The sequence below is a fragment of the Schistocerca serialis genome, chromosome 2 (assembly GCF_023864345.2).
Source record: "Schistocerca serialis cubense isolate TAMUIC-IGC-003099 chromosome 2, iqSchSeri2.2, whole genome shotgun sequence".
Taxonomy (NCBI): domain Eukaryota; kingdom Metazoa; phylum Arthropoda; class Insecta; order Orthoptera; family Acrididae; genus Schistocerca; species Schistocerca serialis.
Window position 1 is genome coordinate 422,987,625 of NC_064639.1, and position 26,330 is coordinate 423,013,954.

At 44.2% G+C, this 26,330-nt stretch overlaps 1 protein-coding gene across 1 annotated transcript; it reads right to left on the reverse strand.

The window, feature by feature from the left end:
- Nucleotides 1-259: 259 nt before the first annotated feature.
- LOC126456034 (uncharacterized) lies at nt 260-3,420 on the reverse strand. Its single transcript, XM_050091788.1, has 2 exons — nt 1,815-3,420; nt 260-1,673 (listed from the first exon to the last, which is right to left on the reverse strand). Exons 1-2 carry the CDS (start codon nt 3,169-3,171, stop codon nt 1,318-1,320), a joined length of 1,713 nt encoding a protein of 570 aa, XP_049947745.1. The 5' UTR covers nt 3,172-3,420; the 3' UTR covers nt 260-1,317.
- Between the last annotated feature and the right edge of the window lie 22,910 nt (nt 3,421-26,330).

The following is a 26,330-nucleotide window of genomic DNA, read 5'->3' on the forward strand; positions in this document are numbered from 1 at the left end:
TCTGATTACAAAGAAATCGTTGCTAAAAGAGTACTTTCATTAGCTCAAACGATAGCGCAGGCAGTGACCGTGGAAAGCGCGTGCTACGCAACTTCGTCTAGACAGTGCAGTCACAGAACTGCGTGGCTCTGCCATTCGTCCAAGATCTGATATCCTTCTGTTTTCTCTTAACCTCTGTAAATGCCCATGCATGAAATATCCCACCAAACTAATTCCACACAGCTGAGTCGACTATGTACATAAAATTACAGAGTAAATAACATTTAATGTAGAGTTTAAACTAAAACATTTACCGTTGACGGTCGGCATACCTTGAAATACTCAATGAGCGGTCTTTTTGAGCTGAATAACTTACACATTACAGAATAAAACATCAGGGTAAACTGTAATTGTGATAAATGCGAGAGGAAAGGCAGATGATGTCTCTTAGGAGAGGTACAGGGCACTTATCAATACGTAGGCCGTTCAGCATTCGTTCTTCCTGAAATCCTTTCTTCAGGGTTGACTCAGGGAGAAAGGATCGCATAGATTTCTATATTGGTCGTTAGATGCTCATGCTGCCACACACTGGAAAGCACTGACCGCGGAAAATAACCGGATTCGAGTCCCGGGGAGGCACAGAGTTGTAATAAATATGATGGTTGATGCTGAATCGTTGAAGACGCACTCGTGCACAATATTGATGTCAATATTATGATATGGGACAGATGTCAGACGTTTGGTCGTTTCGTTCCGCTTGAGACTAACTGATAATTTGCTGCTACAGACATTTTTTTAAAGATATGCTCGAGATATACTAAGGATGTATTTGCCGTACCTGTGAGTTAGATTATTCAATGAAAATAACGGTGACGATGAACAAGTTAGGTACAGACATTTCTAAAGTAAACATAGCTCATAAATTTTTGTTTGAGATGCAGAGACCATCGATTAATTTAGATTGATTGGTGTTTTTGATTAGCACATATTCGATCACATGATTCAGAAATTGTCCACACTGGCTCTATTTCATCTAGGAGACGGTTTTGTTCACAATTGTCGGACAGCTAAGTGGCTGTCTATGTGTGTTTTTATACGTACACTGCACTACCCATAGTCTGTTTCTTTGCGATATTACACTTTTTTGTTAAAAAGTGTCACGTGCTAACGTGTCCTATAGTGGCAAACACACGGGACAAATTAACCGCACGTGTTTGATCTCCAAGCATAGAAGCAAAGCTGTCAAGCGAGGGGAGGGGCTGCGGTGTAGGAGCTTCGACGCCGAACTTAGAAGTGCCTTCCCCGGAGAGGGAAGCACCACAGCAGCAACGACCTTAGTCAGATCTGTGTCTGGTGCCTGGAGAGCAGCCTGTTGAGCTCCTGCAGCTCGTGGATCTCGTAGTTGTTGTTGCCGTTGGAGCCGCAGCCGCGCCGAGGACCGCTGCTGACGGGTTTGCCCGCGCCGACGTCCTCCGAGATGATGAGGGCGCAGTTGCTGTTGGTGTCGGAGTCGGTGCCGTCGTTATTGAGCATGCTGAGGTGCCGGTGGGAGAGAGCGGCGGCGTGCAGCGGCGTCGCCTGCAGACTGTCCGGAGGCTGCCGGACGCCGCCTCCCGCGCCTCCGCCGCCGCCGCCGCCGCCGCCGCCCACGCCCCCGGCGCCACCCATCAGGTCGCCGTTGTTGGCGGCGGAGGCTGCGCGCGTGTGGTTCATCAGCAGCGGCTGCAGGTGGGGCGGCGTGGCGCCCGCAGCCGCAGCGGCCCCGGCCACGGCGGCCGCGTGTGCGGGCGACGGCACGCCCGCCGGGCTGATGGCGCCCGCCCCGCCGCCGCTACCGCCGCCGCCCAGCTCCGTCAGCAGCAGAGGTGGCGGCCGCATCTCGCCCTGCAGGATCTTGATCTTCTGGATCATCTCGCGGATCTCGTACCGCAGGATGCCGAGGAAGCACAGCTTGAGGAAGGCGATGACACAGTACCCGAGGACGAACAGGATGTCCGCGCTCTGGCGCAGCCAGAGGAGTAGGCGCGCCTCGCAACCGGTGGTGTGGTAGTGCGGCTGCGCGCCCGTAACGGTGGCAGACGCCGTGCCGGATCCGCGGAAGGGCGGCACGGCCGGTGCGCTGCCGCAAGGGTGGGCGTTCTTCTGGTTGGGACCGAGGGTGGCCCCCCGCTGGCTGGCCTCGATCGGAACGCGATTGGCGTCCATTTCAGAGTCTGGCGCCATCGGGGACGAGCCTGCGGTACTGGCGTGTCTCTCCGAAGTGGCACCGAGGAATCGGCAGCAGCTCTCCGGTACGATGTCGTGCCCTCCGCTGTCGTGCTGGCGGTGGGCGTGGTCGTTCCACAGCCACTCCGGCTTTCCGACGTCCGGCGCGGCGGCAGCCGTCGTCGTCGACCCGACGACAGTAGCAGCCGTAGTGGGGCCGCCCAACGAGGTCACGTTGGCGGTAGCAGCTGCCGTCGGCGCCGTAGACCCCGCCGACGCCGAGACGGTGGCCCCTGCGCTGCGGTTGGCCACCGCCGCGTAGTCTTGGGCGCCGTCGACGCCACAGCAGCGGTAGTCCCTCTGGAGCGCGTCCCACAGCGCCGTGAAGTCGCGGTCGACGCCGTACTCCGCCGCCAGCCGCTGCTTCAGCGTGGGGCGCAAGTCGGCGCAGATCTTGTCGAAGCGAAATACCCACACGACGCCGACGATAGCGTCGCCGAAGAGGAGCACCAGGAGGAGCAGCCAGTACACGTTGAGCAGCCGCTCGTTGAGGCGTAGCGCGCCCAAACAGCCGACCAGCTGCAGGAGGCCGCTCTGCGTCGCCAGGGCCAGGTAGGCGTAGAGGAAGCTGGGCTGGTACAGGGACAGGCCCGGCACGAGGTACCGCCGGGGGTCGGCCACCACGATTCTGCCCGCCACGATGGCGAATCCTAGCACGCTCACCAACAGCACGGCATTGCACGTGTAGATCCATAGACGGTAGTAGCGCATCGCAGTCGTCTTGCAGCCCTGCTGCTGTTGCGGGTGCAGCGACAGCTTGTGGTGCGTTCGTTTCTGCTTGTTACCGTTGTTGTTGTTGTTGTTCCTCGTCTGGTAGTCGCTACAGTATATGGAGGCGTCCGGGGCGGGCTTCGTCATTCGTGGCGGCGGAGGAGAGGGCAGCTTGTAGTGTCGGAGGGCAGAGTGCTGCAGGAGCATCACCGTCATTGGTGAAGAGGGGCGAGGCCGGCCGTGTCGCGGAAAGCTGTCGTGGTGCGGCGCAGCTCATGGAGCTACCGGCAGCTGCTCGCCGCCACTCAGCGTGGCCGCATAGTCCCGCATGCGCAGCCACTTGCTGGTCCTCCACTCGCTCGCTGCAACTGCCTCGCCGCTTCCGACTCGTCTCGTGATCCCTGGTTATTCTGCTTTCTGGCTGATCATCACAACCTATCACATCTTCTTGGACGGCTGCTGCTCCGAGCACCTTCTTCCTGCAGTCTGTTTCTCCGTTGCTCCAGTACGAATCTAACCAATTACCATCTTTCTATTTTCGCAGAATATTATGTTACACAGGAACGCTGTGAAGATTATACCGCCTCTAACCTCGCATATATGTTTCGTTGTCACAGACTGCCTTTAAACATAGGGTACAGCACTGTTCCAGCAAAAGGACGCTTGGTGTTTGATGTTATTCTTCTTCGTGCACCTCACCTTGCGGCGTTTGCTACTTCCTTTACGAGCGAGTAGCGGCCCTAAGGTGTCTGGTAGGTCCGTGTCTTACAAGGCACTCTCCAGCGACGAACTCGCAGAGCCTAAGGGTCCACGTTGCGTCACAGTTACCAGCATGCAGTTGTTTCGCCTTGGCAAGACCGTCACCAATACTTTATTGTCATCTATTTTACAATATAAATAGGTAGATTCTCCGTCGAAACGCCGATTTACGAACTTACTAGAAACAGCTAAACAATAACAGCACACTGACAACTATCAACAAAGCGTAAATACCTCTTAACATTAAGTAACTCTGTTTTAGAATTCCGTTGCCTTCCGCTTTACCAGTATTATATATAGTATAGTTGTGGCTTCCGCCTTATAAATTCAACAACACTGTACAGTAAATCAACAAACTGAGCGGTCTCGTGCCGATATGCATGTTGCGTATGAGACTGTTCAAGTCCGAATTCATCCGAGGTCCTCCTCGGAGCTCAGTGTCCTCCAGCACAGTATCCTTGTGCCGTGGTTGCGCCTATTGCACGTCATGTCGCTAGTCGTCGGGCTTGGCCCGCTCCTGAAGATAGCCGAGGCCTCTAGGGCCGAAACCTTCTCTCCTCTTCTCAGCAGGGCTCGCGGTTGACTCTCCGGGCCTCTATTTTGCTGTTTCTATTTTTAATGTACCTCGAGTATTAGAAACAAGCAGTGTGTGTCGGAGAAAACTGGCGCGCGTAGCTACCTGCCAGGAACGAACTTCGACTCAAGAGTCTTGTCTGTTTTTCATTTCTTTTCATCAGTCAGTGCACATACAGTATACAGCTTGTTTCAACTTATTCGTAGCAGAAGCCTGCACACAACACGTCAGAAAGATTTATTCTACTTTCACACGCTTTTGATAGCTGTAGAACTGGGAGAAGTAATCTTTTCGTTTTCGAGTCGCACATGCATCACGATTCACAGTTCAGTGAATTGCAGTTGTGGCCATGTCACGGATTCTCCTAATGCAGTACCACTCGCACGTTCTTGACGAGGTTCTGCGCAAATGGTCTCTGAAGCATATATCCGATGTCATCTGATGGTATTGAAGTGCTGACCACCCTTCCTGGTTGGTTATCGCTCCAAATTATAGTTGGCTTGCTGTCCTTCCTTCCGACTTCTCACGCAGCGAGAACCTGCAACAAAAGAAAGACATAGTTTTCGTTTGGCATTACATATCTGCAAATAAAAGGAGGTTGTGTAATAGTTTCGTAACTACATCTGGGAATGTGATGAATGGTAATAATGTCAACTAGTAAACGAGCTGGTGACCACCAGCTTTCTGTCACAAGATTAATCAATGTGAGAGTACCAGTATGAGATTTTCACTCTGCAGCGGAGTGTGCGCTGATACGAAACTTGCCCGCCAAAGGCAAAGGTCCCGAGTTCGAGTCTCGGTCCGGCACACAGTTTAAATCTGCCAGAAAGTAATGTGAGAGTAGTTTGGAGCACGCTTTTAGCAGATCATGCGTTTCCCTTCGATTCTAACGTCCTCACAAAAGTTTGGTGCTACACCTGGCACATGCCGCGCGGGATTAGCCGAGCGGTCTTAGGCGCTGCAGTCATGGACTGCGCGGCTGGTCCCGGCGGAGGTTGGAGTCCTCCCTCTGGCATGTGTGTGTGTGTGTGTGTGTGTGTGTGTGTGTGTGTTTGTCCTTAGGATAATTTAGGTTTAGTAGTGTGTAAGCTTAGGGACTGATGACCTTAGCAGTCCCATAAGGTTTCACACACACATTACACCTGGCACGCTGCCGGTTCTTGAGAATGGACTCATTGTTCCGATTTGACGACGTTAGAAAAGGAACTGTAGGAATGGAAGTTACCTGCCGTTACATCTGAAAATCTCAAAAGATCATCTAAACAAATAGGAATCGAATGAGAACATATCTGTGACAACGGCCTTACAATGAACTAGTTTACTGTTAGAAATAATTGTTGCGTACTCTCATCCTGCCTCTAAGAGACTTTTGTTTTCATTTGAGTACGGTATTCTGTTCTTTTCTGCCTAATGCGAAACTTCTCTGATAGATTTACAAAATTTCCATTTCACCGACAAGGTATATTATTTTACTTAAACAATGATTTGCATTCCTCGCAGAGGCGACAGGACCGAAATAATAGCTCCCCTTCCCCACACTAATTACTTTAGACTCTTAGACAATCTGGAGCCGTTTCTTTTACTGTTAGATACACACACGATGATTCATAAGATAGCGATGTGCACATATACAGATGGCGATTGTATCGCGTACTTTAGGTATAAAAGTACAGTGCATTGGGAGAGCTGTCATGTCTACTCAGGTGATTCATGTGAAAAGGTGATTAAAGTCGCACGACGGGAATTAACAGACTTTGAACGTGGAATGACAGTTGGAACTAGATGCGTGGGACATTCAGTTTCGGTAATCGTTAACGAATTCAGTATTCCGAAATCCACAGTGTCAAGAGTGTGCCGAGAATACCAAATATCAGGCCTTACCTCTCACCACGGACAAAGCAGTGGTCGACGGCCCTCACTTAACGACCGAGAGCAGCGGCATTTGCGTAGAGTTGTCAGTGCTAACAGACAAACGACACTGCTGAAATATCGCTAGAAATCAATGTGGGACGTACGACGAACGTATCCGATAGGACAATGCGGTGAAATGGTCTATGACAGCAGACGACCGATGCGAGTTCTTTTGCTAACAGCGCGGCATTGTCTGCAGCACCTCTCCCGGGCTCGTGACCAAGCAGGTTGGACTCTAGACGACTAGAAAACCGTGGACTGATGAGATGAGTCCCGATTTCAGTTGGCAAGAGCTGATAGTAGGTTCGAGTGTGGCGCAGACCCCACAAAGTCATAGACCCATGTTCCATCAAGGCATTGTGCAAGCTGGTGGTGGATCCTTAATGATGTGGGATGTGTTTAAAAAGAATGTAGTGCGACCTCTGGTCCAACTGAATCGATCATTGACTGAAAATGGCTGCGTTCGGCTACAGGGAGACCTTTTGCAGCCAGTCATGGACTGCATGTACCCAAACAACGATGGAATTTTTATGGATAACAACGCACCGTGTTACGGGGCCGCAATTGTTCGCAGTTGGTTTGAAGAACATTCTGGACAGGTCGAGCGAATGATTTGCCCGCCCATCGAACTTTTGTGGACATAATCGAGAGGTCAGCATGTGCACAGATTCCTGCATCGCCAACACTTTTGCAAGTATGGACGGCTGTAGAGGCAGCATGGCTCAATATTTTCGCAGGGGACTTCCAACGACTTGCTGAGTCCATGCCACGTCGAGCAGCTGGACTACGGCGGGCGAAAGGCGGTCCGACACGATATTAGGTGTCCCATGACTTTTTTCACCTCAATGTATTAGGACCGTGTAATGGGGTGAACAGGAAAGAAATTTCCAAAGAAGTTCTATGCTGCCGTGTCGGAAGACAAATGGCAATATCATTCAAAGATTTGTTTTTATAGGTTAGCAGTGAACCTGTATGACAGGATATTATGAATTTCAAAGTTGGCGGCAGATACAGTTGATGTTTTGTTCACTCTGTGACAAACATTGGGTGTGGTGCAAAATTTGCTGACGTGGAACATTTTTTGGAAGTACCAATATAAATCGTGTTCTTTTTAATTTAGGTACATGGCAAGCAAATTTGCAATACAGCTTCATTAATCAGAAGCTGAGTTTTCAAGTATACTTTTATCTGACTTATGTTTTGGCAAACAGGATATGTAGCAGTGTGTTTGCGGAATTTGTGGGGAGAATAGAAACAGTAATCGTTAGTGTTTCTTCCAAAGAAGCCAAAAATTTGACGGAAATGAAGAAGCCCTAGCACTGTTTTCAGCCTAGTAAATTTCGCTGTCATTAAACTGTATGGAAAAAGTAAACAGACATTTAGATGGTATGTACGTAAAATTTGCTATTTAAGAAGCAAGGCCGATTAAACATGCGTATTTTAAAAGCCTGAGAGACACTTTTCAGTCAAGAAGGTGTTGTTTCAGAGCTCTTCGTTACCTCAGAGGATACGACTTGTAGATTCAAAGACGACATTTTTAAACGCAATGTCAGTGTCTTAATCTGTTAGCAAACAAACTAAAGTTATCATTTTAACGTTACAGTAAAACAATTTGAGATATAGGAATATTTGTATTTGGAAAACGGAGTAGAAAACCACACTTCATACAATATATTTAGTTTTTGTATTGAGCGAAATTTTTTTGGACCAGATAAATTTTGTTTATTATTGTCCTGGTTCCAAAATAGATTTTGAGATGTTTCTGTTCATCCCAAAGATAATTATTATTTTAAATTTAGGCACAAGACTTACAATACTATATAATTTTGATTTCCATATTTCTTTTGAAAATTATCAATGTTTTTCTTTTAAAGTTAAAAACAGTTTCTATTCATCCCATTTTACGGTACCTTTAAAACATTGGTATTTAGTATTTAAATGGCAGCCATGCGAATCTAAAGGAAATCTATGAAAAGCAGAATGTCTTACAGGGTTGCAGAATTCTGTTGTAGTCCTGTGAACGTATCCAGTGAATGAAATTATTGTATTTAAAGATTTGTCCACGACTCGAAACGAAATCTTCAGTGAAGTAACCAGATATACAGGGTGTTTCAGATAAAGTGTTTTCCTGTATAACTTACAAAATAATACGTGTAAGGAATATTTATTTGGATAGGTAAATATAAGAAATGTTACTCTCTCTGGGGAGTTGTGAACATAGTTTGTTTACTTTTTTCCAGTGAGTTGAAGCAACGAGTTATACTTTTTTAAAATGTAGAATTATTTTTCCTGTCAAATAGCTGATATATTTAAATTGAAACTCTCTTTCAATCGTTACGTTGCTGCAAACAGAACGGTATTTGCTAACATTGTTCGCGTATTGTGAAAGAGATTATTTCTAAGATATTTATTCTACATAAGAGAAATACATTTTTTATTTATGCTCGGTTCCGTTCAACTCAAAGGAATCCTTTCTGTACTTTTTACGTGAAGCTCAGCCGAGTACAGTCCTTCAGGTGAGATGAGTCAAATAGCAACAGAAGCCGCACATTGTTTTTAGTAATTTCCTGAAGCTAATTTAATTAAGAGTGACTGCATCGTCATGTTTTATTACATTAACGATTTCGTTTATTATTTATTTACTTTCATTCCGATGAACTCTTGTGTCCGTTACGGATGGTGATGGAAAATATTAAATAAATGTTTTAAAGAACAGTCTGTGTCTATGGCGATAAGAATTTGCAAGCTTATGTACCGCAATGTGCGAAACATAGTTCATTAATAAGAAGAGACCCAACTTAATACATATTTTAATAGCCTACATATTGAGACACTGTTATAAGGAAGAGGCAAAGAAATAATTGACATTTGAAATTTCTCAATTCTCAAATTGCCTTTTCATGTAGCATGTAGATAACAACATTCGCGGAAATATTCGTACTGTACATAAAAATCGCCTTCTCTTGTTGCAGTGTATTTTATTTCTGCCAGACGCGTTTAGCCTTTTACTTTAACACATCTTCACTGGAATCTAAGATGATACAATTTTGTTTTGATATGCGAGTATGTTGATTATAAAACAGTCCACGTCTTGTTTTTTTACATAAATAAGTGATTACTTACAGTTATCCGTGTTTTTGGATGCCATCTGCGTTTCCTCTATTCTGGGAACATGCTGGATGTCACACTATAACTTCCCTTACGAAACATAAGCACGTTTTCATGCTACGAACTCTTTTCTTCACAATTTTTATGTTATTGCGCTAATTGCTGAGGAGCACTATTAGTCTTCTGTCTCTAGTTACAGACATTTCATCGAAAATTGTGATTGAAAGTCGTGACTGCTGTATGTTCACTTTGTCTCTTCTTATTTGGTTTGTTTACGTACATGTTTGCCAACCTAACGAAGTCTGTGCTGAAAACTACCGTCTGTTCATTTATATATATTTGTGTGTTTGTGTAAGAAGGAAAGCAGGAGTGTTTATATCTGTGGATTATTATTGTGTGTGTGCGTGTGTGTGTGAGAGAGAGAGAGAGAGAAAGAGAGAGAGAGAGAGAGAGAATGTGTACGTATATTTTGTGTGTTGGGGGGAGGGAAGGGGTTGGGGGTTGAGAGTGGAGGGGTAGGCGGGGGGGAGGATGTTGATGGTTCTTCAGGCTAGTTGTAGAAAGTGGAATATGAATGTAATAGCTGTCAGAGAGCGGTTGAAACGTTTGGTGTTGAGCTGATTTGAGTTTTGGTTTCAGTGTTTTGTGAAGGGATTCATGGACGAATGAGTAAACAGGGGTTGGGTGGTATTATTATTATCATCATAATCCTCTGTTGGAGGGTTACTCTATTATTTCATCTGTTAGTGAAAACAGTGAGTTGTTTTGCATATGTAATTGATCATTCAACAGGTTTTCTTTTCTGCTTTGGTTTTTTGTGTGTGGTAATTTTCTTGCAGGGTCACCAGGTGTTTTTTATTGCTGATTGTAATTGTTTTCGTGTCTTCTTCTCTAGAGGCTGGTTTGTGTTTGTGTTCACACAGGTGTTCAAGCAAATGTGGAGTGGTTTGTCCCATACTTCGAGGCTCTCATGTCTTCTTTGTATCTGATATCAAATGTTCTGCCCGTTGCCCTACGCACGTGCCATCACAAGTGTTACACTGTAATTGATACAGTATATATCTGCTTTCTGGTATATGCCTATGTCTTTTTGTCAGTTTTGGTGTGTATTTTTGGATAGTGTTGTCTATCGTGTATGCTATGTTTAAGCCTTGTCTTTTGAAAAAGGAAAAAAAATGCGTAAATATACTTCTCTCTCTCTCTCATTCTCCTCCTCCCCCTCACCCCCTTCTCTCTCTCTCTCTCTCTCTCTCTCTCTCTCTCTCTCACACACACACACGCACACACACACACACACACATACAAACAGAACAGCAATGAAAAGACGGTAGTTTTCAGCACAGATTTCGTTAGGTTGGCAAACTTGTACGTAAACAAACCAAATAGGAAGAGACAAAGTGAACACACAATAGTTACGACTTTAAATAACAGTTTTTGATGAAATATCTGTAACTAGTGACACAAGACTAATAGTGCTCCACAGAAATCAACGCAAGCAATATGAAAACTGTGAAGAAAAGAGTTCGTGGTATGAAGACGTGCTTATGTTTCGTAAGTGAAGTTATAGTATGACCTCCGGCATGTGACCAGAAGAGAGATGTGGATGTAGATGAAACGCAGATGGCAGCTAAAAAAGCGGATAACTGTAAGTAATGACTTATTTGCGTAAAAAAACAGGACGTTAACTATTTTACAATCGACAAATCTCGCATATCAAAACAAAATTGTATTATTCTAGATTCCAGTGAAGATGCGTTAAAGTAAAAGGCGAAACGCGTCTGGAAGAAATAAAACACAATACAGCAAGAAAAGGCGGTTTTTATTTACAAAACGAATATTTCTGTGCTGTCTGCCGATGAAGGCGCCGCAAACAAACTTGTTAACGTGCACAGAGTTTAACATATTATTTTTTTGTATCCATAGAATTGTGTTAGAAATGACATTTCAAGGTTGAAATGCGCACATAATAGTATGTTTGGTAGACGAATAATTTTTGATGCCATCTGAAGATAGGAACTAATTATATTCATAATCGCATACAATTGTAAATGGAATTAAAACAAAAATAGTTCTTAAATGTGATTGTTTGCAGGATAATTTTCCAGAAATCAGATGTTGCAATGCCGACGCTTGTGTATGTCTCTTCTGCATACTGCTGTTCCTCTAAGACGTGAGTGTATTGCCCCGAGTCCATCCTAGATGTAACTTTAACCAGTCCTCCCACTCCAGTTGTAGTCCATCCAACCCAAAACAACTAACCTTATTCTTCCACTACATGCTGCAGGGACATTGTTATTTCGACAGCAGCGAGTTACCTGATCTGTAAGAAGTCAATCTGTTGTCCTGATACGAAGAAGAAATTTTTTCATCGGACCATATTACCACAGCCCAGAAGTCTTAGGCAGGTGGGAGGTAGTGATTCTCGGTGTGATATGGTATGACTTGTTTTACTGTAATCTTTTGGTTGTAGAAACCAGCAGTTCATAGACGTCGCTGGAACGTAATTATATACATTGACAGAACGAAACTTCTGTTTACCATCGTAGGTAAAATGAATGCATTCTCGCTGGTGGAATCTAAAATGACTCGATGTTGGTACCTGGTAATTGTTTTAGGCCGTCCTGCGCTTAGGCGAGTATGAAGACCTCCTTCGCCGTCCCCTTTATCCCTTCGTATCCATATTTTCTCAACAACATGAGAAATGCTAGCTGCTTCTGCAACACGATCCGTAGGACGGCCGTTAGTTGTAACGAGTAAGTAAGGCACAGTCTTCGTTTTCATATACGTAGCTGTTGAAGCAACTCACACATAGTAGATGAGCGTTTATGAAGTAGTGATCTCTCTGCAGATTAGTCCCAGGACATAGACGAAGCGCACAACTGTAGCAAATTGTGGGCGTAATGCGTGCTAATAGAGTCTACTTACAACATATGCGTTAACATGCTGAAATTAGCGACGGGTTCTATACATGTACTAATCAGTAGAAAATGACAGAAGATGAAACATGGATACATCAATGTGAGTCCAACTCAAAAGAAAGCAGTTGCCATCAAACGTCGACTCCTGTTGGGAAAAAAAAGTATTGTTGTCTGATGGTGCACGCTGGCATACTGCCGACACACAGGTGAAACCATACTTAGTTGGGTTTTGAGATTCTGGGAAACGCTACCTGCAGTCCATATTTCGCACCTTTCAACTATATCCGTTTGGGTCCGCTCAAATAAGGTTTATGAGCTCGTCATTTTGTACAAATAATGAAGTGCGACGAGTGAAGCATGAAAGGTTATGCCGGCCACATGTTTGTGGACGTTGAACCAAGTTCTTAAAAATTTTTAGTAGGTCTTTAAAAGAAATCCGTGTAATTCTGGACTTGCCCTCGAACATGCACAGATCTGCGTAACAAATTTACAATATATCATTTGTCCGAGGGCTATCCATAGAGCTAACTCCGTTTTCTTACATCATGGGAAGTGTTGGTGTGGCGGTGGGGGGATGGAGCGTTAGGGATGTAGGTAGGGGGAGGGGGTGGAGGGGGAGGAGGAGGGTAGTGGAACAAACGGTACACTGACTCGTGAAGTGCTTTTGGTGGCGCAAAATCTCAAAGTTGTTGACATGAATCGCGAAATCTTTGTTGCATACTAACCGAAAGTGATGAGAGTCGGTTTTGTGCGACCATGGTGTCGTTTGTTTAAGAATTGGATGTCATGTGTTCTTATGTTCGACAGAAGCCGCTGTTTGTAAGTAGCAAAGAACAGGTACTGAAAATATGCGCAAATATTCCTTGTAAACCAGCTTTTCACTATATCTCACCTGTGAGACAACATTCCAGAGATTTATGGAGATCGTGACTAAGGTCTGTGTTTGTTTCGAAACCCCAGTCTGAGAATTTTAAAACTCAGCGTATGACTACCTCTCTGCGCTTCCTTTCTCGTTAACTCTTCGGAAGAAGGCAGCCTACTGAACAGAATCGTGACCGGTGACTAATGTAGAGACAAAACAGCAGTTAAAAGTTTGGGGTCACATCATATAATAAGTTGTTTTGATTCCTACTGGCTTCACTTTCTTGCTCGAATCTACTTATATTTTGATATTACGTTGCTTATTTTTGATTATATTATTCGCTATAGTATCCAACCTGGAAGGTCTACGGGAGAAGCCGGCCATGGTGGACAAGCGGTTAAAGGCGCTAGAGTCTGGAACCGCGCGGCCGCTACGGTCGCAGGTTCGAATCCTGCCTCGGGCATGGATGTGTGTGATGTCCTTAGGTTAGTTAGGTTTAAGTAATTCTAAGTTCTAGGGGACTGATGACAGAAGTTAGGTCCCATAGTGCTCAGAGCCATTTGAACCATCTACGGCAGAAAGTGCAAGACAGGAAAAAGTGGCGTGATTTGGTTCATGGGGTCACGAAGAGTCGGAACCGACTAAACGAATAGAGAGCGAGATAGTATCAAGGAGCCGCTACTTTTCATCATTAAGGACTATGCCAGTGCACTGTCAGATCTTATGTTCACTTCCTCTCTAAACTCGATATTGATCAACTTCAAAGAAAGCACGTTCAGGTGTGCTTAAAAATTCACAGTGGTACGCCCGTGCTGTAATCTTGGTAATTCTACGTAAACACACAGAAGTAATAAAAAGTTGAATTTTTTAGATTTTTATTACAAATTTGTTCATATAAAGCCTCACAGAGATTATTTCCTTTATAGCCTCGTAGAAAAAGTATAGTTTCTGCGCTGCCTGGAGCGGTAACCTGTTCACTTTCGCATAAAGCTTACGCACGTGGGTGCTTCAGCGTGAACAGAGTGGCGGAGGACCTAGAGATTAGCCCTGGAGTTAGAGCGCGGCGTATGGGAGTATGTGGGAGGAGCGGCGTGCCTTGTGGAGCCTCGTGTGTTTGCTTTACGCAGCGGCACTCTCTGCCACGAAATTAAGCGCCGAGCCGAGTCGGCGCCAGAGCCTACAGCGTATGATGTCGACCGCTGATCGAACGTGGCAGCAACAACAGCCGCCGCTGGCAGGCAGGGCGTGGCTCAGCCACGTCGTGGAGAGGCTAGTTTCCCATAGCAGGACAACACAACGAACTGGAAAGCAGATCCTAAGCTCGCAGGAGAAGAAACTCACAACGTGAAGCATTTTTTCTAGTCCTCTAAGATGTCATCCATACGAAAGTTAAATAATGCAGACGATTAAGGATATCTATGTTTACAATTTAATCACAAATGGTTCAAATGGCTCTGAGAATTATGGGACTCAAGGACTCAACATCTTAGGTCATAAGTCCCCTAGAACTTAGAACTACTTAAACCTAACTAACCTAAGGACACCACACACACCCATGCCCGAGGCAGAAGTCGAACCTGCGACCGCAGCAGTCCCGCGGTTCCGGACTGAAGCGCCAGAACCGCTAGACCACCGCGGCCGGCTACAATTTAATCGCTCATTGCAAAAACCCCCTAAGTCCACTTTCGGTGAAAATTGTTTTAAGCTTAGAAAAGCATACTCTGTATATAGCTACTCCAGACTTTGCACGAAAACAACCAGAGCCATCGTATCCTGCCATGTAAGCAGAGGTAGGAAGTTTGAGCTGTGCGCAGAAACAGCCCAAGTCCTGGACTTTGGTCATTTCTCTTCTCAGCTCTTGCTGCTGTAGTAATGTGTGGTACATCTGCATAGAAGAAATTGGTATTTTTGATGTTAGCGTTCTTGTGAAAGTGGACGTAGAGTCTTACACCCATAGTTATGCGAAGAAAAGAGTCAAATATTCTTTGGAATATCGAGGAAATATTATAAAGATAGATAAAATTCGTTGAGAGGAACGTGTGAATTACACAGGCAAAGACCTAAATGAGACACATCCTGTACTTGCGAAGAGATGCCGTTAAAGATTAAATCAAAACACTCAATAACGCCGCAAAGCGAGCAGCAATAGCAGAGAAGATTGTCGATATTTAACAGATTTTATCATGCTCTACTAAATGGTAAAAGTCAATATCCTGGAGCTACTGCTTTATGTTTGTACAACTTGAAAAATGTTCAACTTCCCCGTGTCTTTGTGCAAGAACTGTTCTACTTGCCCCAGTTAACTGTAGCAGTATTTTGTATATATGATCTACAAACAAATTCATCTATTTTCATCTCTGTCACGAAGGGACTGCGAAGACAGGACTAGTGAAGATTGTGCTTTTCTGTTATGATACACCAATAAACTATGGCCCCAGATGTGAAAAAGTTACTTCTGTTTTGTGATAACTGCCCGGGACAGGACAAACACGACACCATGATCTTTGAAATGAGACAACATTTTTACCGTATCCGCGGTCATTCATTGCTGCAGTCTGATAGTTATTTAGAGTAGTAAAAAGAGCTCTCTAGAAAATAGAGAGATTTTCACAATCCAGGAAGTAATGAAACTTATAGTAACTGCAAACTAATTTCCTTGCGCACTTGGTGGATGTAAATGAAATAGTAGACTTCAAGTGGTGGCCATCAATTTATTTGAAGACTTGCTTTTCTGTTGAGGCGTCGAGACGAGATATTCCAAGGGCTGACAAAGTACCGCCAAATATTTCAAAATTTCATCATTACCGCTACAAATCATCTGTATCTGTAGTTGTGGAAGCAATGGAATTCATTAACGGACTTTAGACCAATAACTTCACCTTGACATTTGATCGTAGTAACCACAATTTCCAGATGAAAAGTGTTACGAGGATGCGAAAGTAACTATAGGGGTGAAGAGGATGGAAGACATCAAAAAATGTGCACGATTTGTTCCTGATAGTGAAGTACGAGGATTCGAACTTTAATAGTGAAAACTATTTATTTACAGCTGGTCGTAGGTTGTGTTCAAAAAATGAACAGCATAGAAACAGAAGTGATGACACTTTCTGCAGGACCTGACCATCATTTTGCAGGACAATGATCAAGCACGTACAGTGCGAGCTGTTACTGATTTGATTGTAGTATGTACAGGTAATGTATGCGCAAATGTGGGCTTTGCATGGGAATGTGACACGCAGTTATAGTAAAGTTGTGTTTTAGTAGTAATGAGTGGTAATACTGTGGGACTGTGTATGCGCTGCTTGGACAACGCTATCTGGAGGCCGGTTGTGAACCGCTAGAATCACAGCAGGTAAGCCTGCGCGGAATAGGGCAGTGAAGATGCCGACCGGTGTTAGGCGAACAGAGGTAGTTTTATCTGGTGACTTCAGTTTTATATTTTATGGAAAGAACGACCATGAGAGCAGTTTTTTATTATTTTTTATTGGTTGTGACAATGATTTTTCTCAGATGGTCTACCTCATGTGCCATGATGACCATATGGTTTTATAAATGTTAATCCTCGTTTCAGGTATGTGGTTCTGTAATAATTGTAAAATATGTGGTTAACACATGTAAGCCCTCCCTCAAACCTTTATGTTATACTTTCACAGATCCGATGATGGCACCTTCAGAGTGATGAAACCGGTCATCTAATAAACGATATTGAAGCGATCGTGGCTTTTCAATTACTTTTCATAGGGGTTCAAAATGCCCCCTATTGATATGCACGACATATGTCAATGCGGTATTCAAATTGTTCCCACTCTGCAGCGAGCATCTCTTGAGTTACAATTCCATAGCTGCTATTATGCGATGTCTCACAAGGGAACCTCCCCATCGCACCCCACTCAGATTTAGTTATAAGTTGGCACAGTGGATAGGCCTTGAAAAACTGAACACAGATCAATCGAGAAAACAGAAAGAAGTTGTGTGGAACTATGAAAAAAATAAGCAAAATATACAAACTGAGTAGTCTATGCGAAAGATAGGCAACATCAAGAATGTTCTGGGCTCAGTAGCGCCGTGGTCCCTTGGTTAGCGTGAGCAGATGCGGAACGAAAGGTCCTTGGTTCAAATCTTCCCTCAAGTGAAAAGTTTTATTCTTTATTTTGAGATAATTATCAAAGTTCAGGTACTCACACATAATCAACTTCGCTCTCCAAAATTCCAGGACATGTTCACATTTGCTTGCAAGATTTGACAGTCTACACACGGAAAAATTTGAAAACGTTAAAAACATATGTTTTGACAGAGCACAGGGAAAACTGTGCGACTGTGAAACTGTTGCATTTATTTGTTGCAGTTTATGTGACAAACTCTTATGTTTTCATCACGTTTTTGGGAGTGATTATGACATCCACAAGAAAACTTAAATCGGGCAAGGTAGAAGAGTCTTTTCACCCATTCGCCAAGTGTACAGGTTAGGTGGGTCGACAACATATTCCTGTCATGTGACGCACATGTCGTCACCAGTGTCGTATAGAATATACCAGAGGTGTTTTCCTGAGGAGGAATCGGTTGACCTATGACCTTGAGATCAAATGTTTTCTGTTCCCATGGATAGGCACGTCCTTTCGTCTACTAATCGGACGGTTTTGCGGTGCGGTCGCAAAACACGGACACTAAACTTATTACAGTGAACAGAGACGTCAATGAACGAACGGACAGATCGTCACTTTGCGGAAATAAAGAATGTAAAAATTCTCACTCGAGGGAAGACTCTAACCAAGGACCTTTCGCTCCGGAGCTGCTCACGCTAACCACGGGACCACGGCGCTACTGAGACCATAGTTTCCTTACTGTTGCCTATCTTTCGCATGGACTACTCAGTTTGTATATTTTGCTTATTTTTTTCACAGTTCCACACAACTTCTTCCTGTTTTCTCGATTGATCTGTGTTCAGTTTCTCAAGGCCTATCCACTGTGCCAACTTATAACTAAATCTGAGGGGAGTGCGATGGAGAGGTTCCCTTGTCAGTACGTTCATTGTTGTTGGTAACGGAGGCACATAAACAGTGTGTTTTATAAACCCCCACAAGAAATAATCACACGCAGTCAAGTCCGATGACCTTGGAGGCCAGTAATGTAAGGCTGAAGCATTTAGTCCAGTAATCCCTTGATTTAAAAAATTCCCGCACTTCCAGATGCCAGTGTGGCGGTGCCCCATGCTGTTCGTATATCAAATCGTTCGAATCAGACTCCAACTGTGGGGACAGAAACTTCTCCAGCATATTGAGATATGTGTTTCCTGTAACAGTGTTCTCGGCAAAGAAAAATGGATCATACACCTTTTCCCGTGAAACTGCAAGAAACGCATTAAATTTCGGAGAGTCCCTCTCATGTTGTACATCCCCATATTCTCACATTATGACAGCTCACCTTTACATTTAAATGGAATGTTATCTCGTAACTAAACGCTTAACATGGAAGAAAACTGTCATGCTCCGTCTTGCTAAGAACGAAATTACAGAACTCCACACGTTGATGTTTGTCACCTTCACGAAGAGCTTGCAGTAGCTGAATTTTGTATGGTTTTATGTTTAAACGTCGACGCAACACGCGTCAGATGGACACCGAGGGCATGTTGAGCTGTGGAGCTGCACGGCGAACGGATTTCTACGGACTCCTGAAACAACGGTGGATGCGCTCGACGTTCGTGTCAGACACTCGGGGATGCCCCGGCGATTTGCCTTTACAAACAACCTGTTTCTCGGAATTGTTCATGCCATCGTCGATGCTCTGTGCTGTAGGAGGATCCACACGGTACCTAGTACGAAAGTTCGCTGAACAGTTATTACTGACCCGCACTGCGCAAAACGTAGAACACCAAACGCTTACTGTTGTCCCGACACCATTTTTACAACAACTGAATTTGACGCAACTGCTGCTACATGCTGGGAACGATGTAAAACTCGAGAGTTTGCTCTCTCCAGCAGTACGTTGTTCACGCACGGCCAGCCGGGGTGGCCGAGCGGTTCTAGGCGCTACAGTCTGGAACCGCGCGACCGCTACGGTCGCAGGTTCGAATCCTGCCTCGGGCATGGATGTATGTGATGTCCTGAAGTTAGTTAGGTTTAAGTAGTTCTAAGTTCTAGGGGACTGGTGACCTCAGAAGTTAAGTCCCATAGTGCTCAGAGCCATTTTTTTGCTCACGCACGTAATCAAATAACATTTTTTTGTTCACGCACGTATATCAAATAACATAATAGTTAAGTTTATTTTTTTTATCGGATGGTTTTTTTATACACCCTGTACTTTAAGGACTGCATGCGTAATTTGGGACATCCTGCAGAAAATATCTGTTAGCCGTCTCCGGAATTTTGTCGCTGGCGTTCGAGTTCACCATGATTGTCCTAATGTTTACATAACCAGTTTTATGTTTGAGAAAAAATGTGGACGGGATGGCAGACAATAGGATGGTGGTCGTGTTGATCGTGGTGACGGTTGTTGTTGTTGTTGTTGTTTATGCAGCCTGTCGGGAGAGCTCGGGGCATCTCGGAGCCGACAGGGCCACTGGAGGCGACGCGAGGTGACAGCGAGAACTGACGGGCGCACAGGTAGCAGTCGCAGTTAGCGCCGGCCCCGTAATTGGGGCGGCGTGCAGTGCCGGACAAAGCCCGGGCCGTCGCCCGGAATCGCTCTCGCTGATGTAATTACACGCTCGCCGGAGCACCGGCCCCACACGCTCCATTACTTGCACTCCCGCGAGGACGGTACGATACGATACCGAGCACCCCGGGAAAATTACTTGCCGCCCCAGCTGTATTACGCCACCTCCTCCAGCGCCTATAGACCTACTCGAGCTGAAGAGTGGATGAATTTGGGATACAGGCATATGGTTGGAAACAACAGTATGAAATGTCGATGCTGTTCTTTACAAATTCTACCCCACAGGGGAAGTCACGGCCTTCAGTCCACCTTTTTGGCGAGAATCAACATGCTGCAGTCAGGACATTAGAAAGTACCTAGTTTGAGATATTCAGGTCACTGTGGATTCGTTTTCCAATAATATAAAAGTCAGTGACGTAGAATCTCTATCAACCAAGTAAACTTTGTAAGTAATATTCGAAGAATTTAATAGACCAAGTTTGGAAGTAAGCCTGAAAATCAGTCACGGTAACGCTAAAGTAAGGTATGATGAAGACATGAAAAAGAGAACAGGGAAGTTAACAACGAAATAAATTACACTAAAAGTGATCTTTAGTGTTTTCGCTAAACTGAGGAAGGTTCTCAAAAAGAAACTGCCTCCCTCTTCTTTTTCCATTGGCACTTCATCCCAGGATGGGACTTGGCCTGCTCCATAATTTTCCGCCATTCCTCTCTGGACTCCAGTTACGGCAGTTCTCCACCCTCATCACTCCATCTCAACCTCGGTCGTCCTCTTGCTCTTTTTCCTCCAGGTTCACTGCAGCAGGTTCGAATCCGGGCATGGATGTGTGTGATGTCCTTAGGTTAGTTGGGTTTAAGTAGTTCTAAGTTCTAGGGGACTGATGACCTTAGAAGTTAAGTCCCATAGTGCTCAGAGCCATTTGAACCATTTTTTGAACTGCAGCAGGTTTTCCTTGCAGGATCCGTCTCATCAAGTCGTGTTACATGTCCAGCCAATCTCAACCTACACAATTTTATGAACTTGATCACATCATCCTCCTTATAGCAGTCATAAAGCTCGTCGTTCCTTCGCCTCCTCCAGCTCCCCAGGTCGAAAGATTCTCCTCAATATACTTCTTTCGTGTGATCTCGTTCTTCTTTCACACTGCTTGGTAATCGTACATATTTCTGAACCATGGCCGTATCAGCGTTTCGTAGAATCGGCACTTAGTCTAACGTGATAGAACCTTGGATTTAAAATCCGAGTGTATGCCAGATAGTGATAATATGTGCTGCAACAAATCAGGTTACACGGAATTATTTTCATTACTTCCATATTTTAACCAGATGTGCGAAGCTGTTCCCCATTTGCGGCTGTGTAGTGGTTACTTCTGAGATGAATCGTATGACGTTATGTAACTGAATAGTTTTTCCTTTCTACAGATCAGTCTTTGCTAAATTTAAATGCCTTTGAATAAACAAAAAACGGAACAAAACAAAATATTACGCTTATCTTTTGATGTGAATGTGTATCAGTACGTCTGATAACTGAAAAAGCAGCAAAGCCAATTTGTGACTTCTTACTCAGGATCTACCGGAATGTCGCTCGAAGTAATAGATGGTCGATATATTCCTCGTAACATTAGTCGATCAGTTTGTGGCCAATAATTTGATTAGATATGCTTCTCATTCAATAGATCCAGTGAGCAGACCCTCGTGAATGTAGGGCACGTCATAAAACAAGAATACATATTTTCAAGGAAAGATATATGCTAATTTTCCTTCCACAGGTCCTAAGTTAAAGGGTCTTCATGGGTGTGAGTAAGTAAAAAAATGTGGAACATTTTTGATTCAAGAATTAATAACAAACTTGATCGATTATCTCTTCGGCCTAGTTAGTGTACAACCACTCACAAACTGGACATTCCCACGGGATGGCGTTATACCTACGAATTACTTTACAGTCATATAATTGCGTTCCGTTTACTGGAAGACGTGGTGCCGTCAGGCCGTAAACGCATCATTTGCAAGGCCTTTAATATGCCTGTTTACCCAACAAGAAAAAGGTGCCATCAGTCCTCATTAGACTTCTTTTTGAGTATAGTTGTCTGACAGCGATTGTTGGCAGTTAACGACTATAAATAACCTGACACCCAGTTTCACGCGCATAGAGATTAGAAAAGTACATTCTCAAACTTTTACTGTATTGCGTTTAAAGTATGAAACTATTATGTGTATCATAAACGGATCCTACAGTGGTGCCCTCAGTTACCTACTCGTTCTATTGTGGAATTCGACAGATGAATGTTTTCAGGAGATCTGAGAATATGGCCCCTATGTTTGTGTCGGGTAGTTTCTGTGGCGCCTGTGAAATTACCCCTTTAGTTCTGAATAACAGGGCTCAATGTATCCTCTTTCTTTGTCGCTTTCCTACACTAACTCTTTGTACTTTACATTTCTATCTTAATTATTCGATTTATAATTGACGGCATGTGAAGACGCTAATATTTGCACAGGGATTGCTTTGCCAGTGTTTTTTGTTAGGAAGTGAACATTCCTCTTACCTTATTTGAGCTGTGAGCCGGAGCGTTTTTGATTTTGAGACAGCTTCTAAGTAACTTATCATGTTCTATAGCACAGCCAATTTATAATGAAAGCCACTTTTGTGACAATGTTTTGAGTTGTCACATTTCGTTTTACAGCTTACATCAGCCATTATTTATCTATTTTTATTTCAGTCTATTTTCATCTTTATTAGATTATGATCTCCGTTAGTGCAGACGCAACCTTCTGTTTTTTCGCATTACACGATTTGGTTTCAAAATCTCTGCATAGAAATTATTTGGCACTGCTTGTCGCTTTTGTTCCCTTTTATCTACTCTGAGTACACCGATTTTTGCCATCTTTTCAGAAATGATGTAGAAATTTTCTTTGTGTATCGAATATTTCGTGTCTTTCACATCTGGCTACAGTTCTATGATAAATTTGACCTCTTCTCTTTTATTTACTACTACATTCGTCCGTAATTGACGGTTTTATCGAGGACAGCGCCTGATAAGCTAATGTATAAATAAAAAGGATTTCCGTTTCAGCCACACTCCTTTTTTAGATGTCCACTTCATGTTTCAGTGGCCTAACCATTTCACGCTGTCGCAACTGACTGTTGTTCGTAGGGGCTAGAGAGCAAGGACGACAGCGAGTGTACGTCGCTCTAGCAGTAGTCTTACTGGGAGGGAGAGGGAAAACTCCCAGATCTAACGCAAGGAGATAATGAGGAATGGGTTTAGGCTAGGATAAATGACAACTCCAAGGAGTACACTAACAAGAACATTTAATTAATAGATATTTACACCAACAGCAAAGCCTCTTATGGCTTTGAACAGACAGGAAGCCCTGCGGCAAATTTGAACAAGCAGGAAGTCTTGTTACGGGAGGTGCAATGTGAATCCCGGACTCCTTTTTGGAGTTTAACTCCGCCGTTCTGACGGAACTGAATACTAGTTTGAATAATTACCCGCCGTGCGCGTCAACATAATTGTGTTGCTAAACGCGCAGTCGCCGAGCTCGCTGTTATGTGAGAAGCACTCATTATCCCGCTCCGTACTTCATCAGAGTGTAATCTGCCACCACGCGTTCCGGTCCCGAAGCTCCACTGTTACTGGTTGGGACATGAGGCATGGCCAGTACTTGTTCCCAGCATTTGCCTCATTTGTTAAGTACACGAGGTGATATGCATCATTACTATGCTTTTGATCAGCGTTTTTCATGATTATGAAAATGAGTTGGTGTACATGACCAATTAACTGTCGATAGTTTCCCCAATGACAAGAGGGTAACTTCAAAACTTGTGTACACTGTAAGACAGGACTAAAGAAAATAATTTATTTTACAAAATACCTTTAAAAGACCCTCAATATGATCTCCAATCTTGCTTAGGATAGCTTCCAAACGTTTCGGCATCTTCTGTATTTCGGACAGCGCACCTTCATTGTTGAGCTGTCTGATTACTTGAGTCACCTCACTGGAAGTTTCGCAAAACGTATCAAAACGTTTTACACGCAGTAGTTCCTTCAATTTGGGAAACAATTCCAAGTCTGGTGAGCTCACGTCAGGACTGTACGAAAGGTTGGGAAGTACTTCCAATCCATATTTCTCGAGCGTTTGTATCACTGATTGGGCGATATGCGGTCATGCATTATCGTGCAAAATTAGGGCACCAGCTGCAACCATGTCTGCTATATCCTAGCCAGTAATGCCACCCGAGCCCGCTGCCAAAAGGTTGGCAGCATCAAAGTCCGGACGCCGTCAGCATAAGCAGCGCCAGCGAGACAGGAAATCGCCGCAAGTCTGCGCGCGCCACAGCTGGCTTCTGGTTTCTTAAGCGCTGGAGTCGCGAGCGCTAGGACAGTTCTGTATTCGCCGCTCAGTTGTATACTCGCCACCGAATTGTGTACTTGCTAGTCAGTTGTGTGTTCATCGCAGAGAGTTGTTGTTTGTAGTCAGCCGACGCTGACCTAGCCGCTCCGACTCGAACTAGACAGATTTATGTAGACACCGAGTTCACTACTGTGTTTCTGTATCTTCGTTAATAAAGATAAGTACCGACTTTTATTTAATCAGTGTTTGGGTTTTCATCTTTCTGTTCACTGTTCCAGCGGACCGGTCGGCCCGCTATTAAAAGTGTGGCGGTGACTTCGTAAGCCGTTTCTACAGCGAATTGCTTGTCGCTACGAACGCCGCCACAAAAATTCAGACTTTCTTCGACGAAATTTCGGACCCAAAATATTTTGCAGAAACAGGTTGTACTACGCGCCTGTTACAGACGTCCCTGGAGCACTCAGTTTGTAGCATGACACCATTCATGCCATTCGCAAAAGTCACTTTGGTTTTTGGTGGAAGAATTTTTCGGGCGTAGAGAGTCCGAAGTTTCCATTCTGACAACTGAGACTTCAGTACTGGTTCAAAATCTCGTATCTAGTTTTCACCAAATCCAGTAATCCTTTTCAGAAACTGTTCTCCTTCTCTTTGATAAAGTTGAATAAATTTTCTACGATTCTTTTGCGACCAGCTTTCTGCTCTTCAATCAGATCAAGCGGAATACCCTGGCAGCAGCTTTACTCATCTTTGACTTCTGAGTTACGATTCTGTAAACTGAAGTGACAGACTTCCTGACCTCATATGCAATTTCCTCACATGATTCCAGAATGAAACTTTCACTCTGCAGCGGAGTGTGCGCTAATATGAAACTTCCTGGCAGATTAAAACTGTGTGCCCGACCGAGACTCGAACTGTGGACCTTTATCTTTCGTGGGCAAGTGCTCTACCGTCTGAGCTACCCAAGCACCACTCACGACCCGTCCTCACAGCTTTACAACTACCAGTACTTCGTCTCCAACCTTCCAACCTTCACAGAAGCTCTCCTGCGAACCTTGCAAAACTAGCACTTCTGGAAGATAAGATACGGTCCCGAGTTCGAGTCTCGGTCCTGCACACAGTTTTAGTCTGGCAGGAAGTTTTCCCCACATGATTTTCGTCAATCCTCTTTCAAAAGGTCTTTAGCAAGACCTGAGAGGTGTAGTCATTTGCGTTGAAGGTCTTCCACTTCGTGAATTGTTGTCAGTGCTTCCCAATCTACGTGATATTATGCTACGATCCACTGTACTATTCCCAAACACCTCTCTTAGAACGTTGTAAATTTCCGTTGGATTCTTCCCACGTAGGGATTCAATTTTGATGTAGGGTCGCAGTTCACTAAGTGTAATCCGACCTGACTCCGTTTCATCTTTCATTTTAAAACTGAATTACCACACAGAAACGCGAACCAGCAAACACATATACAACCGTGACGCCCGAAGTCTCGCTCACAGCTGACATGAATTTCAACTTGATCACGCCAACGGAACGGTCGCACATGCGCAGTGTGCAGGACTTTTGAAATGACCCTCGTATAAAAAAAACACTGTCTCTTATTATGATGTGGCAACATCTGCCTTGGCTTGGAGGAATGGCGCCTGTAGCCTGTCAGCTGAATACTTCGTTTATGCTGTCGCGCATGCCTTTCCATATTTTGATTAGTTGTGTGGGCTCATATAAGGAAGTTATACTGTTTGAAGCTCAGTTATCGGAAGTAGAAGAGTAATACTTTTTTGAAGAACAACATGTTTGTTTTGTCGTTCACCAATAGAGTGTTTGAATAATTCTGGCGCACTGTAACTACATAAATATGTACGATTCGCGCTGCTCCTCTTTGAACTTTATAGTCCTTAGGAAAAGTCCTACCTCGGAAATCTTGACGTAGCAAGGTACTGTGTGAAATAACTTGCACTACATGCGAAATTAGGTGATGCTTTGTTGCAGATGAGACATATCTGTTTACGGTTTCAAAGTTTAGTTTCTTGAAACATTCTCTTTGGTCGTTGCGATATAAATATGTACTTCCGACAATAAAAGTCTGTCAGCTGGGTCCCCTCGTAGTTCCGTAAATCCAGCATGTACAAGTTTCATTATACTGATGAAATTTCGTGCTTAAAAAGTTGAAATCATCGTTCTGAAAAGGAATTACTTATTATTAGTGAGCTTGCATTAGGGGGTAAGGTATGGTTAAATGCGATAC

What these genes read in the sequence shown, in the direction of transcription:
- LOC126456034 (XM_050091788.1), bottom strand. Translation starts at nt 3,171, where the DNA reads ATGACGGTGATGCTCCTGCAGCACTCTGCCCTCCGACACTACAAGCTG. An exon ending in GACGGAGCTGGGCGGCGGCG is followed by an intron (nt 1,674 to 1,814) that starts GTAGCGGCGGCG and finishes ACACGCGCGCAG; the next exon opens with CCTCCGCCGCCAACAACGGC.